This window comes from Necator americanus, chromosome X (genome assembly GCF_031761385.1).
Source record: "Necator americanus strain Aroian chromosome X, whole genome shotgun sequence".
In the NCBI taxonomy this organism is placed as follows: Eukaryota; Metazoa; Nematoda; class Chromadorea; order Rhabditida; family Ancylostomatidae; genus Necator; species Necator americanus.
Genome location: NC_087376.1, coordinates 21,119,575 through 21,136,750, shown reverse-complemented (window position 1 = coordinate 21,136,750; position 17,176 = coordinate 21,119,575). Strand labels below are relative to the sequence as shown.

The 17,176-nt window shown below is 43.0% G+C and overlaps 8 protein-coding genes across 10 annotated transcripts; all 8 read left to right on the top strand.

The window, feature by feature from the left end:
• Positions 1 to 242: 242 nt before the first annotated feature.
• Positions 243 to 776, top strand: RB195_024546 (uncharacterized protein; the record flags this gene model as incomplete). The annotated part of the gene is made up of 1 exon (XM_064212364.1): positions 243 to 776. The coding sequence occupies one exon, from the start codon at positions 243 to 245 to the stop codon at positions 774 to 776; it is 534 nt and encodes a 177-aa protein (XP_064068245.1).
• Positions 777 to 852: 76 nt separating this feature from the next.
• Positions 853 to 1,254, top strand: RB195_024545 (uncharacterized protein; the record flags this gene model as incomplete). The annotated part of the gene is made up of 1 exon (XM_064212363.1): positions 853 to 1,254. The coding sequence occupies one exon, from the start codon at positions 853 to 855 to the stop codon at positions 1,252 to 1,254; it is 402 nt and encodes a 133-aa protein (XP_064068244.1).
• A 282-nt stretch (positions 1,255 to 1,536) lies between these two features.
• On the top strand, positions 1,537 to 1,926 carry RB195_024544 (uncharacterized protein; the record flags this gene model as incomplete). Its single annotated transcript, XM_064212362.1, has 1 exon — positions 1,537 to 1,926. One exon carries the CDS (start codon positions 1,537 to 1,539, stop codon positions 1,924 to 1,926), a length of 390 nt encoding a protein of 129 aa, XP_064068243.1.
• A 101-nt stretch (positions 1,927 to 2,027) lies between these two features.
• On the top strand, positions 2,028 to 2,744 carry RB195_024543 (uncharacterized protein; the record flags this gene model as incomplete). Its single annotated transcript, XM_064212361.1, has 1 exon — positions 2,028 to 2,744. The coding sequence occupies one exon, from the start codon at positions 2,028 to 2,030 to the stop codon at positions 2,742 to 2,744; it is 717 nt and encodes a 238-aa protein (XP_064068242.1).
• Positions 2,745 to 2,795: 51 nt separating this feature from the next.
• RB195_024542 (uncharacterized protein) lies at positions 2,796 to 3,023 on the top strand (the record flags this gene model as incomplete). The annotated part of the gene is made up of 1 exon (XM_064212360.1): positions 2,796 to 3,023. The coding sequence occupies one exon, from the start codon at positions 2,796 to 2,798 to the stop codon at positions 3,021 to 3,023; it is 228 nt and encodes a 75-aa protein (XP_064068241.1).
• A 3,534-nt stretch (positions 3,024 to 6,557) lies between these two features.
• RB195_024541 (uncharacterized protein) lies at positions 6,558 to 8,350 on the top strand (the record flags this gene model as incomplete). 2 transcript variants are annotated; one of them, XM_064212358.1, is made up of 2 exons in its annotated part: positions 6,558 to 6,651; positions 8,184 to 8,350. In XM_064212358.1, the coding sequence occupies 2 exons, from the start codon at positions 6,558 to 6,560 to the stop codon at positions 8,348 to 8,350; spliced, it is 261 nt and encodes an 86-aa protein (XP_064068239.1). The 2 variants fall into 2 exon arrangements, with proteins under 2 accessions (XP_064068239.1, XP_064068240.1); XM_064212359.1 differs by lacking the exon at positions 6,558 to 6,651 and adding an exon at positions 7,811 to 7,988.
• A 455-nt stretch (positions 8,351 to 8,805) lies between these two features.
• On the top strand, positions 8,806 to 15,396 carry RB195_024539 (uncharacterized protein; the record flags this gene model as incomplete). 2 transcript variants are annotated; one of them, XM_064212356.1, is made up of 5 exons in its annotated part: positions 8,806 to 8,898; positions 9,035 to 9,299; positions 9,361 to 9,576; positions 13,315 to 13,366; positions 13,448 to 13,529. In XM_064212356.1, 5 exons carry the CDS (start codon positions 8,806 to 8,808, stop codon positions 13,527 to 13,529), a joined length of 708 nt encoding a protein of 235 aa, XP_064068237.1. The 2 variants fall into 2 exon arrangements, with proteins under 2 accessions (XP_064068237.1, XP_064068236.1); XM_064212355.1 differs by lacking the exons at positions 8,806 to 8,898; positions 9,035 to 9,299; positions 9,361 to 9,576; positions 13,315 to 13,366 and adding an exon at positions 15,138 to 15,396 and having other exon boundaries at positions 13,411 to 13,472.
• RB195_024540 (uncharacterized protein) lies at positions 9,267 to 9,626 on the top strand (the record flags this gene model as incomplete). The annotated part of the gene is made up of 1 exon (XM_064212357.1): positions 9,267 to 9,626. The coding sequence occupies one exon, from the start codon at positions 9,267 to 9,269 to the stop codon at positions 9,624 to 9,626; it is 360 nt and encodes a 119-aa protein (XP_064068238.1).
• Positions 15,397 to 17,176: the final 1,780 nt, after the last annotated feature.

Sequence of the window (17,176 nt, the reverse complement as noted above, 5' to 3'; positions counted from 1 at the left end):
CGGTATGGCGACCGGTGAGAGGCGATCAAATCTCAGGTTGCTCAGGACGTGATTGATTCTGGACCAAGGCGACACGCGCACGACTCGCCATGGAGACTGTCTCAGACTGTGTACTTACAGCGCGAGAACAGTGTCCACAGACGCTGACCTGCATGCCCTTCTCGGAGCTGCAGAGCGTATCAAATTTCACGTGATTGCTCTGCAGGAGACCAAGTGCAGAAGGAGCGACGTACGACAGATGAATGACGGTCACTCGTGGACTCGCCATTCGTGGAGAGAAGGTTCCGTCGCGAAATGTAGGCGGTGTTGGTTTTCTTGTGCACCCATATGTCGTCCATCTCGTCGATTCTCACGAGGTCCTGTCACCTCGTCTGGCCATTCTTCGCCTCCGCCCTCTGCGCCAAAAATCCATCAGTATCATCAACTGCTACTCACCAACATCAGCAGCTGATGAATCTGAATTGGACGCGTTTTACGAGAAGCTGGAGGAAGTAGTCCGCAACGAGAAGTCCTTCTACAAATTTGTTGTCGGAGACTTCAAGGCAAAACTAGGAAAGGCCACAGAAGAGGAATACAGGATTGGAAGATTTGGACTAGGGGACCGGAATGAAAATGGCAATCGTCTCGCCGGGCGGTTGTCCGCCGCTCGCCTCTTTTATGGGAACTCTCTTTTCATGAAAAAAAAATCATCGTCGGTGGACATGGGAATCGCCCAATGGCGCGACTTGTGCGGAGATCGACCACATACTCACCAACCGGAGGTGGTGTTTACTTGACGTCTCAGTAGTACCATCCTTTTGTAGTGGATCTGATCACCGTCTCTTTCGTGCGAAAATACGACTTAGCCACACGATGGAAAAGAACATCTGCTATCGGCAACGAAGGAGACAAGAAGTCGTCTACGACGATTGCGTGCTCGAGGACTCCTTGTCCCAAGGTGACTGGCACATCGAGAAGGACCCAAACGTGGACTACGAGATGCTGCTCAGAGGATTACGAGCCTGTGCTGAGCGTGCCTCGAAGCCGCGCACGACAAACTTGGATCGGATTTCGAAAACCACCAAGGAATTGTTGGAAAGAAGAAAGGATTTGAGGCTTGATCCGAATGCATCGCACATTGAGCCGTTAGTAGCAAACACTGGCTGCAGAAAAGTATTGCAGGAGGATCTTTTGAAATACAGGCAGAAGAAGATTCTGGAAGCAGCACAAAAAAGCGAGTCTAAAGAAGTGCCGCAGGGATCTCCGCGAATATAATATTCTGCTAGCAGCCTTGTTGAGCGAAGACGGGACTCGCACGTCTTCTCATCGTGAGATGGAAATCATTGCGGAGAGGTTCTGCTCGAACCTTTTCCGTTCATCAACTCCTGTGTCAAGCCCGATCATCCCCACTGTTGAAACTCCACCACGGATTCTCCCTTCGGAAGTACGAGTCGCTATCAAGAGCATGAAACCTGACACAGCCCCGGACCTGATTTTATATCAGCAGACTTTTTTCGGGCTGGTGGCCACCCACTTCATGTAATCTTAGCAGCGCACATGACATCCTACCTTCAGAAAGAAAGGATCCCAGACCAGTGGAAGACCTCGCGAACCGTTCTTATCCATAAGAAAGGTGACCGAGAGGACCTTCGGAACTACCGTCCGATATGCTTGCTGAGCGTGTTGTACAAAGTATTCACCAAGATCATCCTCACGCGCATATCTAGAGTGCTTGGTGAAGGCCAGCATCAAGAACAAGCTGGATTCCGTCAGGGGTTCAGCTGCTTGGACCACATCCAGACCGTGTCGAGGGTCATAGAGGTTTGCCGAGAATACCTCCTGCCCTTTGTTCTAACCTTCGTCGACTATAAGAAAGCCTTTGACAGCGTGAAACGAATGCAATACTGTCAGCGCTGGTCGACCAAGGTGTGGACGCGTCGCATGTGAGGACATTAGCCAATTGCTACGATCGATGCACGACTAGTATACAGCTTTTTCACCGCCCTCTCACCATACTCATTGGAAAGGGGGTACGACAAGGCGATACTATGTCGGCGAAGCTGTTCACGTCTGTATTGCAATGGATAATGGAATCACTTTCCTGGGAAGAAAGGGGCATACGTTTTGATGGAAGATTCCTCACGAACATTCGTTTCGCGGACGACATCGTTCTCTTTTCGAGCAGCACCAGTGAAGCAGAAACGATGCTCAACGAATTGAACGAAATAGGGAAGAGAATAGGACTACGAATAAACCGAAAGAAGACACAGTTCATGAAGAACGCCTCCTGCGAGGACGGAGGAGTACAACTTGAAGGCTCCCAAATCGTGGAAACTTCGTCATACGTATACCTCGGACGTTCTATGAACATGGAAAACGACTTGAAGGAAGAACTGAATAGAAGAATGAGAGCAGCATGGGCAGCATTCGCAGCCGTCAGGGAAGCTACGGACCAACTGACGGACCAAGATCTTCGTACCCATCTGTTCGACTCGACAGTCCTTCCAGCGCTCTGTTACGCAGCGGATACGTGGGCGGACACCGCGGCCATGTCTAGGAAGCTATTTACTACCCACAGAGCCCTTGAGAGATGTCTCCTGAAGTTTAACCGGCGCACACAACACCTTGCCGGTCTTCGTAGCTCCGACTTAAGAGGAATGTCCCGTCTTCGCGACCCAGCGGAATATGTATCGAAAGCAAAACATAGATGGGCCGGTCACATCATGAGAAGAATCGACGATAGACGAACTAAAAGAACGCTCTAGTGGATCCCAAGAGGTGCTAAACGCCCCCGAGAGAGACCGCCAACGAGATGGATGACGTGTTCGCTACACGGATGGACCAGTGACGTTGACGAGGTCCTTGAGCCGTATCCAGCTGAGAGCTCAGCTGGATACGGCTCAAGGACCTCGTCAACGTTACTCACGAAACTTGAGAACATCTTGGATGACAGTGGCGAGGGAGCGAAACGAGTGGAGGAGATGCTGGGGCGCACGTCTAGTGAAGACGGGTCATCTAAGTATCTAAGCAAGTGCTCTTGCTAGAAGCTATCTGGCTTATTCGTAGCACAACCTTTCACTACTCCCGGTTGTTTCGCTTTTGAATTCGCCGTTTTCAACACTGACGCGACGCGGTGGCGGGCAACGTCGGGTGCATGGGAATAAGGAGTGGGGTGTAGATCGTTGTCCCAATTCGTTATAGAGTCTCCCAAGCTGGCGGAGGTGCGCAGCGATCAGCCGGTTTTTGCGGGTGCCTTTTGTTCCGCACCGCAGAAGCGTTCGCGGCAACTTTCTGCTTTACAATTGACTCTTTACCTGCTTATGGCGCCTGCCCGGGTGTAAACGCGAACCCCACTACCTTTTCACATGCGTTTTCTGACGCTAGTTGAACCGAGCGTTCATAGTCGTAAACCACCCTACCCTCATCTATTCGTTGAAAGATCCCAATATAGTTTATTTCGTGATTTGCAGCCTTTCAAGCAAAATTATTCAGTTAGCTTGTCAACTTTTCGATGAGGTTGATTAGTAAATAAGGATAAAGTATTTGGCGTTGATTAATCTTTTAAAGATGCGCCAACACGTTTGACTTCAATTCAGAGTCATTCGAAGTTTACGAACATATGGGGCCAATGACTTGCGAGAACAACCTTTGTATCAAATCAGTGTTGTTATCGCCCCCATCCTCCTCAAATAGGTTTGCTGCGAATTTATCGACCTTTAAAAGATGAAAGGCTTGGTTGACCGAGGTAGTTTCGAACCACTGACCGTGTAGGGCGTGCCTGTTTCCACGGCATCACACCCGTCCATGAGTAAAAAGAGTGTCAAGGTTATTCAAGTTCCAGTACATCTCTTGTAGCAGGCGACCGCAACATATTCGCTTCAACTCTGAAAACTACATTTTGTTTCTTGCCCGTCCCCCCTTTGGATATGCGATGTTTACGTGGCTCACGCTGGTGTTAGGATCATATTTTTATCATATTTGGATCATATTGGTTTTTTTTTTTCAGAATGATCCCATTTGAGTAAGACTTCGTTGTAATATTTGGTCAGATTTCTGCTCGAAATCGCTTACTTGGTAGAAGTCATTATTTTTTCCCTGTTCTTACAGTGTCTTGTCACTAACGACACTCACTAATTATTGCCTATCTTATACATTGTATTGTGTGCAATTTAATGTAGAAAAAGCGACGGCAGTGTGCATCATCTACTATAGGGAACTCGCTCCTACTTCTGTTGAGAAAGATGAACTCTGAGAGTCGAACGAGACTAGTCCTAGTTTCAAACATCAAATTGTGTTACAAGCGGTCTGCATTGAGAGCGCGCAGTGAGATCCCAGATTTTTTTAACACGCTACCTTAGGAATTCAAATGAGAACAGAGAGTAGTTGAGGAGTCAAGCTACAATCTTGACGTGGTTCCAGTCAAATAACATCCTTTATAACATAGAAACGTGATGAGTGTTTGTATCCCTGTTGTGTTCGCATGTTCATGCCGTAGCTCGCGCCCGGTTGGATCGATTTGAATCAAATTGTACATGCAGACATGCTGGGATAGGAGACACACCTTAGGCTACTTTCCACATGGAAGTACCGTTTTTTTTTAAAATGGTTTTACTGATTTCAGCTTGTTTCCGTCTTAGATGCAATTGAAGCGTGCTAACTATTGCTTTAGTGTACGCTGATTTTGGCAACAATTTTGGCAATCCTTTATTGGACAGGTTGACCACAACTAATTAAATCGATGAGGTCAATGCCTCCGGCGAAATTGATTGTTGTATTCGTAATCAGCATATGCGAAAAATTCAGCTGTCAAAGTGTTATTGGGGCTAATAGGAGATTGCGTACAGATCAATGAATCCATAAATGGACGTGTGTGGGCAGTGTGATTCCCAAATTCCCGTAATCAAAAGGATAAAGGATAAAGTCATTGGCGTATCAATCCACTTGGGATGCGCCAATGCGTTTTACTGGAATTCGTAATCGTTGAGGTTTTTGGAACGCGTATTGGCATATACAATAACTTGCGGGGGCCAGCCGATGATGAAGTCAGTGTTTTCATCTTCCCAGACGAGTCTGGTACCAATTTATCGACCGCGGAGGGATGAAAGACTTGGTTTGCACTAGGGCGGTTTCGAACCCTCGATTGTGTGGCTACACCAGTCTAACCGACTGTGCCACACCCGCCCCATTCCGTAATCATCGTATTGTAAATCCGAGTTGAGGAAGGACTAGAAGGAAGTTGCATAAATTTTATTTTTTTGTTTTTGTTTTTTTTTTGTCTGCTTTCGCCCTTGACGCAGTAGACATTGCTGTAGCGCTAAAATGATTACGAACATGACAACGAGATTATTGTCCCATCAGTCGAATGCATCGATTTTTATGTTTATTTTTTTCGTTGCGATTAGTTTATCACGTTGGTTCCTATTTTTTTATGTGCGAGTTTAAATTAATAGTAACCTTTCCTTATGCATCAACCTAATACTCGTGTAATGGATTGATCGAAGGAATCAATACACCCATGACAGTTTTCTGCCTTTCTATATGCTGATTTTAGTTCCGAAAGATCTTTAAAGTTTTTGATTATTCTATGTATTTTCCTGTTGGGCTCAATTTATCAGTGGTACCACCAGAGGATGTTCTTGGAGTAGATAGAAGAGAGAGAACGACAACAGTCTATTTCTCTAGAAATGGTCCGCCTTTGAAAAGAATTACAGTGTTCCTGCAAAAAGCAGCCCAAAATATTTTTACAGTGGAAAAAAAGAAGGGAAGGAAAGAGGGAGGCATAGACGGTTAGTTAATGAAGTTTAGGTGAAGAAAATGTAAGAAGTTGTACTTCATATCATGTTATATAATAACGAGCTTAGTCTGGTGTGTGTGTGTGTGTGTGTGTGTGTGTGTGTGTGTGTGTGTGTGTGTGTGTGTGTGTGTGTGTGTGTGTGTGTGTGTGTGTGTGTGTGTGTGTGTGTGTGTGTGTGTGTGTGTGTGTGTGTGTGTGTGTGTGTGTGTGTGTGTGTGTGTGTGTGTGTGTGTGTGTGTGTGTGTGTGTGTGTGTGTGTGTGTGTGTGTGTGTGTGTGTGTGTGTGTGTGTGTGTGTGTGTGTGTGTGTGTGTGTGTGTGTGTGTGTGTGTGTGTGTGAGTGTGTGTGTGTGTGTGTGTGTGTGAGAGAGAACACCACAAAAAAATCTGAAGTCCAACTTCAGCCGAACATTAGTATTGGTACATCATATGGCGCGACTTACCTGAAACGTTTTGCAATAGTGCCAGCTGGCTGAAGCCATGGGACTCAGCAGCCGGCTGGTTCTTGTTATAACTGAAGGTGTAAGACATTGAAGATAATCACAACTCAGCAACGCAGCTGGAACATCCATTCTGGGGCAGTCGCAAAGCATCTCGTTGGTCGGATACGGGTCCCAAGCAATGTTGCTAATATCTATTGTCATTTTTTTCTCCAATGGGTGAATAGGGCTTTGTTATCTCTATTTGCAGGTATCTGAGTGCCAAATGGATAAACGGTGGAGGATCAGCCGACAATGTGTTTCCTATATTATCTCGTATAATGCAATTCTTAATTTGTTTATGATATGAATATGTTGAAAGAGAAACTTAGATTTTTTCATATCATAATTGTGCAAAATAAAATAAAGATACCAAACAAATGTGCTGCTACAGGATTAGGTGTGAACAAATTTCTGACTCCTTAAGAATTGTGTATAATCTGCAGATGATTAATATGGTAAATCCCACTTGTAAGATGTTCTAGAGCTTCCAGATTTTTGAATATGTCCTGTGCTTTCAAACTGAGATGAATTAAAACAATGTTTTTCTAAGATAAAAGACAGAGGTTAGTTAATATCACCGAGTTAGTCAGTTTTGTGTGGTATGGCACAGTAGGAAGGGCACAGGGTCTCGTGGCTGTTCCTGTGAATGACTTACTTGACTTAAACGTCGAGCGAGTGTTAAGACCAAACGTGGTTATCCGTGTCTTCGCCGAGGTATTGTGCTTTAACATATCCAAACTCATCCTGTTCGATCTTCTCGCACAGAAGAGCTTCTCGCTAAGTCTCGCACAGGAATACCCTATGCCAAAAGTAGCCAAGTAGCCGTCTAAGCATCTTTCATTCCGTGCAGTCAAGCCTCTCCATAACCGTTGATGGTGCTGCCCAAGTCTCCGATCCATACATCATGATGGGGCAAATTGCAGATAGGTAGACTCGCTGCTTGACTTCGTAGCTGATGGGGGGCCGACCTGAGGCATTTCGTTGAAGAATTAAATGCAGAAATAGTATCAGCGCATCTTTGCTGAATGTCTTTCTCGTAGCTGCCGTTGTTCTTCAGCGTACAGCCCAGGTAACAGAACTCATCGACGAGTTCTATCGATTGTCCGTCCACCCTGATTCCCGTTCGAGGTCTCAAAGAGATCCACATCTGCTTGCATTTACCAGGGCGTAGACATAGTCCATAGGCTGCAACCAGCTTCGATACAAGGAAGGGCCGCGTATACGAGTCTGATTGCTACCCTCACGTGGTGGCCTTGCTTTAACTAAACGCAATCAGGCGTTCGAGTGTCCGCATTGGGAACGTACGAGCTATATAACCTGCACTGTTACATGGCGAAAGATTCCCATACATTGCAAAAACGAGTTGTCGTCCAGCACATCGCCAAAGCCCATAACCTGGAAGGTCAACTGCCTGAAGGGAGCATGGAATCTTTGGCAACAACCATTCGTTTCGACACGCTGAAATGCCGAGCACTATCGAGTGAACTCCAACAAGCCGCTCCATCCAGACTTCTGTGTTATCTCTGTTATCTTTTGCTGCACTGCAGGAAACACGAATGAGACATCGGCCCGTCATCAGCATCGAAAATTACACCATATACTGCGGCGATGCTGACGAGAACAAAGCAGGTGGCTGCGCGATAGCTGTGAGGAACGATCGCAAGAACCTGGTGGAGGAATTTGGCTCAACGTCGTCTAGACGCGCCTTTCTACGACTGCGGGATCGCAGAGCACGTAAACTCTGAATCATAAGTGCTCACGCATCTACGCAAACCACTGAGGACAACAGTAAGGACGCCTTCTATGATGAACTCAATGCGTTGATGTCTAAAATACCAAGCCAGCAGGTGGTCATTGTCGGAATCGACACAAATGCGAAGATGGGACTCGAACAGTAATCCGATGTGCTAGGAAAACGGTATTATCCAGCGAATCGCACGTCGGACAACGGTGACCATCTGGTCGACTTGTGCGAACAGACGGTCTCATCATCGCTTGCACGTGTAAGAGGAATCATCGACGCCATCACCTCACCTGGCAGGGTCAACCCTTATAACGCCTGTAGAGCAGTGCAAGTGGAAGATGAGGACTCTTAAGCTTCAGCTCGACTACGTTCTGGCGAGGAACATTCCTCAGTCAGATATCCGACGTCTGGAACGCTGCTTTAGACTCTGAACACCATCCAGTTCTTCTCAGTCTTAGGATACGGTTCCACAAGAGAAACCGAGGAGTTCCTCTTTAAACGAAAATCGACATGGCAGGTCTGATGAATGCAGAACAAAATTCCGCCAACGTGTGTCTATTCATGTTGGAGTACGGACCAGGAAGAAGTTTAGCGATGCGGATTCCTTCACAAAGTGCATCCAGGACGCTGCAAGGGAAACGCTCCCGGTTCTATTGCCGCGGACGAAGTTTGCCTTTGCATCTGCGGAAACAAAATCCACGTCCAATTTTGTATGTGTTGCGCGCAGCGCTGCTGACTTCAACCAGGAGAAACGTCTTAGAAGGAAGCTCTCCGACCGTGCCGGAGGTTCTAGTCTGTATTCAAAAAATGAGGAATGAAAAATCTGGTGGAGATGACGGGATTAGCGCAGAAATGCTAAAATATCTTCCTCCGTCTGGGATTCGTGAGATGACAAAGATGGTCCGTTCAATATGGATAGACTAAAGGAAAACCTGATTCGCGGAGGCACGCTATCATAATTTCCCTCCACAAGAAGTTATCCATCACGGACCCTAGGAATTATCGAGGAATCTTTTTGCTGCGTGTTACGTCCAAGGTATTGGAGCGCATTATCCTGAATCGACTCATTAAACATCGTGAAGAAACAACGCGCGACGAGCAAGCCGGCTTTCGTCCTGGCCGATCTACGATTGGCCAGGTGTTCATCGTCAGGAGAGTAATCGAGATCTGGCAGCGGAATTCGAAGCCAATGCAACTAGCGTTTCTGGACTTTGAAGCCGTGTTGGACTCTCCTCACCGAGGCCGTCTTCTCAACGCGCTCCGCGCCGATGGAGCACCAGGAAAGTTCGTTCGCTTGCTTGGTGAATCAACGAACAACTGCTGCAGTTCGAACACAAGCCGGATGTACAACACCGTTTGAAGTGGTAACTGGAGTAAGACAAGGGACAGTGACAGGTCCCTTGCCGTTCAATCTCGCCATCGACGACATTATGCGAAGAATAGTCGACCAGTGTCCTGACGACATTGTCTTAGCACCTTCAGGGTGCCCCTTGACTGATCGCGAGTACGCCGAAGATGTTGTTATATTCGCGGAAAGCAGTATAAAACTTCAACATGTTGACAGTTATAATATGAGTAGTACGTGTTCACCGGCGCGGGATTGGCGCGCCGGCGCTAGATGCCTATAGAAGGGGTTGCGAGGGATCCCGCGGCGTCGGATTGGTGCGCATTAACTTCTGGTGCATGACACAAAAGATAGATGGTTGCAGCCGTTTCATAGCCGTGGCCACTGGGCGCTGTAGCATGTTGTCCTCAGAAAGTGGGAGCACGCATGCAAACGGCTGCTTAAATGGTAGTAAGATGTTTATGTGATCTGACGTGGAGCGTTATCTTTATCAGTAGGATGATGTCTTTCACGTCATTTTATGCCAAAACATCATTCTTTGATAACTGTTTATAGAAAACAAGAGGAAAACTCATATTCCGCGTGATACTTTTAAATTTTGTCCATAATGTATTGATAAGGAGTGTTTGAAACTGAAGTTCGAATGTTCTCGAAATGTAGAACTGACGCGTTTAGAAAGAAGACCATCAAATCTTTCGCTTTTAATAATAATATAAAAAAGGAAGGAAGATTGTTGGAGATACACAAGTCCAATTTCATAGAACTAATGACACTAATACTAATTTTCGTTGATCAGTGAAAGCGAGCGAAGCAAACACCACAGAAAGTCTGAAGTCCGACATTAGCCGGACGCTCAAGCTCTTTCTTTTTCTTTCCACTATTCTCTCATTTCAAACATTCATTTCTACAACTTAGTTGCTACCACGTTCTTTCTTCTCTAGTCGTGAAATGGCCAATGTTTATTATCTCTACAAAAGTAGTTTCATGTTGTATAGGTTCTGTCTGCTCCTGTCAATTATGCATATACGCTCTTGCCATCGCAATTTTCCGTGATTCATGTCGTTTTGACCCGACTATATATATATATATATATATATATATATATATATATATATATATATATATATATATATATATATATATATATATATATATATAATATTATTATAGTATTATTATATTGTAAATAACAATTTTCTGTTTTTTTTCAGACTGTAATACTGTTGTGTTTTAGCAAGAACACTGCAAACTTCATCAGTGCAAGCACATCTGTAGAAGTTCATAACAATAGCAGTCCTGATTTTGTAGCAGCAACTTAAACTAGAAAAGATTAATGTTTTATACATATCCCCTGCTATCTCTTCCTCAAATTTAAAGTTAAGTTTCTGGTAGTTCTAATTCGGGCTGCTCCAAAAACACAATTTAAATTATTACTGCAAATACCAAAAAACCTTAAGTTTATTCAAACGTCATATTTGTGGTGTTCTTGTGTTTTGTTCTTGTGGTTGTATTTCTCACGCGATATAACTTCTAACATCTTTTTTTTCTTTACCTTTTTCATAGATTTATATCCTAGTCCTTTTCGCACTTTTCATGAACTCCTACTCTGCTCATTTCTACTTTTCAACGTTTTCAGCTACCAATTTCTCCAATTCGTTCACTTGCTGTTAAATCGCTACCTGATTCTAGCAGTTCTAGTTCAGGCTGCTCCAAAAATCTACACTTTTCATACTATCTCAAGTTGGATGTCCAAATTTCGCAGAGATTATGTGTTCAATGAGTTGGTTCAGTTAGGGACCTTGAGCTGACGACGTGAACATGTGATAGAGAATTGCTGGATGAAACGTAGGTGAATTGTGCTGCCCTTTCCACGGCACAGAGTCGTTTCCTTGACGTTCGTAGGGGACGCTCTTGCAGGGCCAAGAGTAAAGTTTTTGTTCCATTTTGGCCGCAACAGCCTTTATATTATATGAACGGTTCTTCCCTGTTTTCTTTCTTTGCACTCAGTTTTGGTCACGGATAAGAGTTAACGTTTAAACAATTTGGAATAGTGTTTGAACAAGATAGGAATGACTACATCCACACTGTAGATATTTAACGCTGCCCACAAAATTGCGTATGTTGTGCAAAGTGGTTCTCTTAATCGTAATTAGCCTATGCCAAAATTCCAGTAGGCAATATTTTAATGGGTCTCCTATGAAAACCTATGCATCTGTTCCAGTAACTCGATGCGGCGAAACTAGTCATTATACAACCATGTTTTTTTAAATGAATTTTGGATGCTGTGAAACAGATGCACAGACGGTATCAGGGAATTTTCACTTTTCGGTTTTCGATTTTTTTTATTTTATTTAGTTAGTCATCTTGAATTGATTAGTAAACCATAAGCGGCACACATCAAGGTAAAATGAAATGTTTAAAAACTTCAGTTGTATTTCCAAGTTTATGTATTTATTAAATCTAGATTTTAGTTGCTTCTGTATCCGCTCGAACACAGACCCAAGATTATGTAACCTTGCTGTTTTGTTACATCACACGAGACTGACCAACTAAGCCGTGAGTCGCGTGCTTTATCTTAAAAAAACCTACTCAGAAATTTCACCGCGTCTTATAAATGGGATTCTTAATTAATATTTCTAATCTTTCGTAAAAACGTGATCATTTGTCACGTGTCAGAAAGTTCGGTTCCTTTACTTCATTATTCCGTTTAACAAACCCCCACTCGTCCCCCTACCTATCTTTTCCCGCAAAGTCCGTCCTCGACAGATTAGTCCGTCGGAAAGCATCCGAATTCTTGAAAGTGGACAATGTCTTCCTCGGAAACACCATTCAAAGCAAAGAAAAGCACATGAGCTGTTGGAGGCGAAATCTCGCCAAGCATTGTCAATTGCCTTCACACCTCTGCATCCTGCCATTGGCACTTCTGTATGTAACTCACACTATGTATATGGACTTTAGGATGCATCGTGGTCCTTCTCCTCTCATTTAGTTAAGCGATGAAAAGCATTCTTTGATGTGGCTGATTTGACGTTTTGGATTCGAAATACACCCAAATGAAGAATTTTGTGCAGTAGTAAAACTTACTTATCATTACGGATAATGCGTAGGTACATGATTGAATTTTGGCTCTCGTAATCATTTGCTTGTCATGCATATGTGCACGCTCATAGCGAACTGATGTTCCTGCACTATATTATAATGATATAAATACCACTTCTCAATGTCGTTCGAACCTTCCTCTCATTTCGCAGAAATATCGTGCTTTTCTTATAGTGCGAAATCTCGCCTCCAACAAATCCTAGCCGCGCGAATTTTCTACTGAGGGATCTGGAGAGGTTTTGCATTCTAAGAACAAACATTATTAGTTGCACTGCATCCTTCTACATATGACCAAGAGTTTACAATGTTAATGTAGCATTTGTCACACTGTGAAAGTAACTCTGAGTTGTTTAGTTCGTATGATCCGAGAAGCAAATTTTGGCATTGACCGAAATGACATGAAGAATGCGTTCCAGAACTTCTGCACATTGCACTGATGCATTTATGTACACCGTTTGACACAGAAAATAATTGCTGTAATGATCAAGAACATTCAAAATGCCCAAATATGGCTAGATTTTTTTTTGTTTGAATGTGAAAGACAAGTGTGTTGTATAAGCGCAAAGTATTGATGCAAAAGGGAAGATAGTTGAAAGGAATAAAGTGTTTGATCAGAAGAAATCCTCAACAATGGTACGAACGTTAGGCTGTCAGTGCTAATCTCTTGTCTGCACGTTTTTGGCTGGAATAAGGAGTGCTGGAGAGAGAGAGCATGTGACACATTCTTACGCAGGATGGCAAGAGCTTGGTGAGAGAGCACTCTCTGCACGGGTGGGACAGCGAGGTCAGACCGACGACCACGTAAATATCGGCCGAGCAACGTCGATATGGAACCGAAGCCGCCTCTGGGACATCTAATTCGTTCTGGTTAGCTCGTGTTTCTGGACGTCGTCGCAGCAGAAAATCAATGCTTCTCCGCCTAATGTGAACCTTCTTCAAATTACTTCGTCGCATTTGAACAAATTCTGATGTACTTCTTTCAACTGGCATTCATCTTCATTTCAGCCATATCCCTATTGGCGGCTTCAAGGTGCCTGGTTTAACTAATTATCTTGCAGCATGCAGATGCCATGTAAATACAGTTTAATTTCCTTGTTTTGAAACTGCCTCAATGGATTTCCCGATGTGTAGCCACTAATTAGGGTTGTGAAAGAGAAAGCGGAAAACTAGTACATGCATGCTGCGGCAGCAGATTTCGTAGAGGTTACTTACGGTGTCTATAGCTTCTGCGCATCTTTAAAGAATTGTCAAGAAACAACACTTTTTTTTAAGCAAGAACATTCCACACAGGATGTGCGTTTATATCAGTAAAGCGGTTCATTATTGGTAAACCGCAAAGGAAATAATAACCGATTCAAGAAGTGGTCGTTAACAACATTAACGAAGAATTCCAATCGTGACTAGTTCTTTTTGTTAAGCTAGGTGCAAGGGAGCAATATTAAGAGTCCCATTCAAGTATACTTGAGGAAAACCCTTACAAGCAGAACAAATAGTGGTCATTATTATTCGGCTTCTCGCTTATAGTTACAGTCTAGTTATATGGCTTCTTATTTATGTATATGCATATATATAATTATGGAGGTAGTGATATATTGTATATTTCTTAGAAAAATAACTAGGTGTTCTATAATGATCTCGAAGTTTTGAGCAGAGGGAGCCTGAATGACGGATATGACTGGACGAATCTGTGGTAAGATAATTTGTAACTGTTCATCGGTTTATTTTGTTTTGTTTTTATCTATGGTTCATGATAATCCAAATCCTTATCTATCCATATTCTATTTGTTTATGCAGTTTCCTTAGTACTCTTACTATTAATAAAGGAGCTCACCGGCAGCTGTGCGGTATTGAATGGTGGGACCAGAACTAACAGGGAATGCTAATAAGGCTTGTTAAGAGGACTGGTTTGGTTGTTAGGACGATACGCAGACGGCCATATCGTTGAGGGTACCAATACAATTTTTTTCTGTCGCCGTCGTAAATGTGCATGAATGACAAGCAGTTTCCATAATCATTTCTGCGCCAACGCGTTTCACTGGAATTCGTAATCGTTGAGGTTTTGGGACGTGTGTTAGCCTATACAATGACTTGTGGGAGCCAGCCGATGATCAAGTCAGTGTTTTTATCCTCCCAGACAAGTCTGGTACCAATTTATTGACCCCGGAGGGATGAAAGGCTTGGTTTGCACTAGGGCAGTTTCGAACCCCCGTGCGGCTACAACGGATCTCTAACCGACTGTGTCACACCCGCCCCAACAACATTAATATAAACATAATATTCCGTTTTGCGTGCATAACAGTAGATGCGAATAGAAATAGAGGACGTTGATTAAGTAGCCCAGCCTTCGACCTGCCAGGCCTGCCAAGGCATTCCATCTTTTTCAAGAAGGGTAGAACCTGCTAGAAAAAGGACTAATTAAACCCTTCCTATTGGAATTATCCTTCGACCGTTTCTCTTTCGTGTGATAATGGTGTTAAGTTCCCGTGTTGACGGTATTATCATGAAACGGGGTGACGACGAGAGGAAAAACAATGAATGATGAAGGGATGAGAACACTTGAACCTTCTAGCACAGCGCCGTGCCAAACCAATTTTCTCAAACGTTTATGATATCACAGAGAGATGCGTGCAGCCCATAAAGAGTTAAAGCAGAAAAAGTGTTTTCTCGAGCTCGGAATAACAACTTGACTTTATAGACAAGTGATCGCCAACAAAAAAAAAAAGAATTACGGTCAAACAGAAGGTCCTGATGTGCAACTGTCTCAGGAGGAAGCGAAACGACTAAGCGCAAAACTGAAGAAACCTTTGCTCTGCGATTTTCACCTCAATAGTACTGACAACATCTATGCTTCAAAAATAAGATTGTTCATAACCACTAACTACCCTCTTTTCATTGCATTTCATGTCTACTTTCTGAGAAAATGGAGCCTCTTTCGTTGGTCTTCAAATGTCTAGAATATGTTTTTTTTTGTTCCTGTCGTTCGATTAATCTTTAATCTTAATCAAATTTCTTATTGTGGAACCATTATTTTAACTGGGAACAAATTTGGAGCAGATCTGTAGGTATTCACGATTATTGGTGCCTTCACTGTCTCAGTACACCTCTTATCTTCATCCTTCTTCCAGTTTTCACGAACAATGTGCCAACGAGAATAGATCAGATAGGAAAAGCCTAATTCCCATTGTTACTTAAGACAAGTTGGTATCTGAAGGGGACATCCTTTCTGATTCATGAGTGCACTGAGAATTTTTAGGATTTTTGCACCTCAAATCTGTAAATGATTCATTTTCAACCCTTCATTATCAAAAAAGGTCTAATTTGACGATTTAGTTAATCGAACAATATAAATTGATTTAATTTTGAAACACTTGACTTTGTAATTTCAACTTTCTTGAATTTTTTCCCCTCAAATTTCTTCTCCAAGTACGTAGTCGCATTTCACCCAGTTCGCCTTTTTAGCGAAGAAAAATTTCTATGACTGCCATTATGGGGATGAACGGAATCAGGTAAAATCAAAAGCTAAGCCTTTCTGTTCGAGAGCACCGAATGAAGTCGGATTATTAACAGATATGTACATAGAAAAGGAATTCACTGCATAAGATAGATTAATTCAGTCACTGAACACTCTACATGTGTCTCTCTTTTTTATTCATCAAAGCATACCTCTTCTAAACACATTCTTCTAAGATTTTCACTTTAGCAAAAGAACAATGTGTTTATTTCTATTTCTTCCTACCTAGATTTCCTTCGATTGCAAATTAAAAGAACTTTTGTTTGAGAAGAGATTTTATTACAATGTTGCATTTCATCTGCAGTACAAAAATCATCATGTCTCTCCACTAACGTCTCTAGCCACAGATTCTCTTTAATGAAGTTGAACGATTTTTTAATAAATAAATAAATAAATGTTCATTTCCTCATTTAGATAGTCATTTCTCTTTCTGAGAACGATTCTGTGGGTGAAGGATTGAACAGGAACACATATACTAAGGAACACAGTCCGGGTTAATCTGGACCTAGCTCAAATTTTTCATCGTGTTTTAGTCGAAAAGGAGTAGTATTGAAGAAAATTAAGAATTGAGCTACATCACAAGAACCAAGAATCAGGAGTTATTGGTGTAATACTAACAAGTGTGGATAAGAAAAAAAGAATTACATAACCAGACTTGATTACGTAAAATTTCAACGAATAATGGAACATTTTGAAAGATTTTCTCTCGGTGGCTGTTAAAACTTGAACAGCATAATCTTCAACGATAAGAACGTACCCGAAAACAAGTTCAAGTGAAGATGCATGGAGCAAGCCGCAAGTCTTTACTAGAACCAACGATGATGAGTAGCACTTGTGGAAACATCCTTGATCTTGGATGATAATAAGGTCTATGATGTCTTTTATTACTGAAACTGAGTAGTTCAGCTTTCGAAGATCAAACCATTCGCTGTGACCGTGTATCATATTCAAAGCGTTGTTCCCACATCAAAAATTCCATTTAAATCCATCTTTCTGTCCTTGCGATTTTGAAATTTATTATGCTCGGAAGGGATGGGTGTGGCACTGTCGGTTAGAGGTCCATTGTAGCCACACAGGAGTTCGAAACCGCCCTAGTGCAAACCAACCTTTTCATTCTTCCGGGGTCGACAAACTGGTTGGTGCTAGACTTGTCTGGGAGGATAAAAACACTGACTTGATCACCTCCTCAAGTCATTTTATAGTCCAACACGCGTTCCAAAACC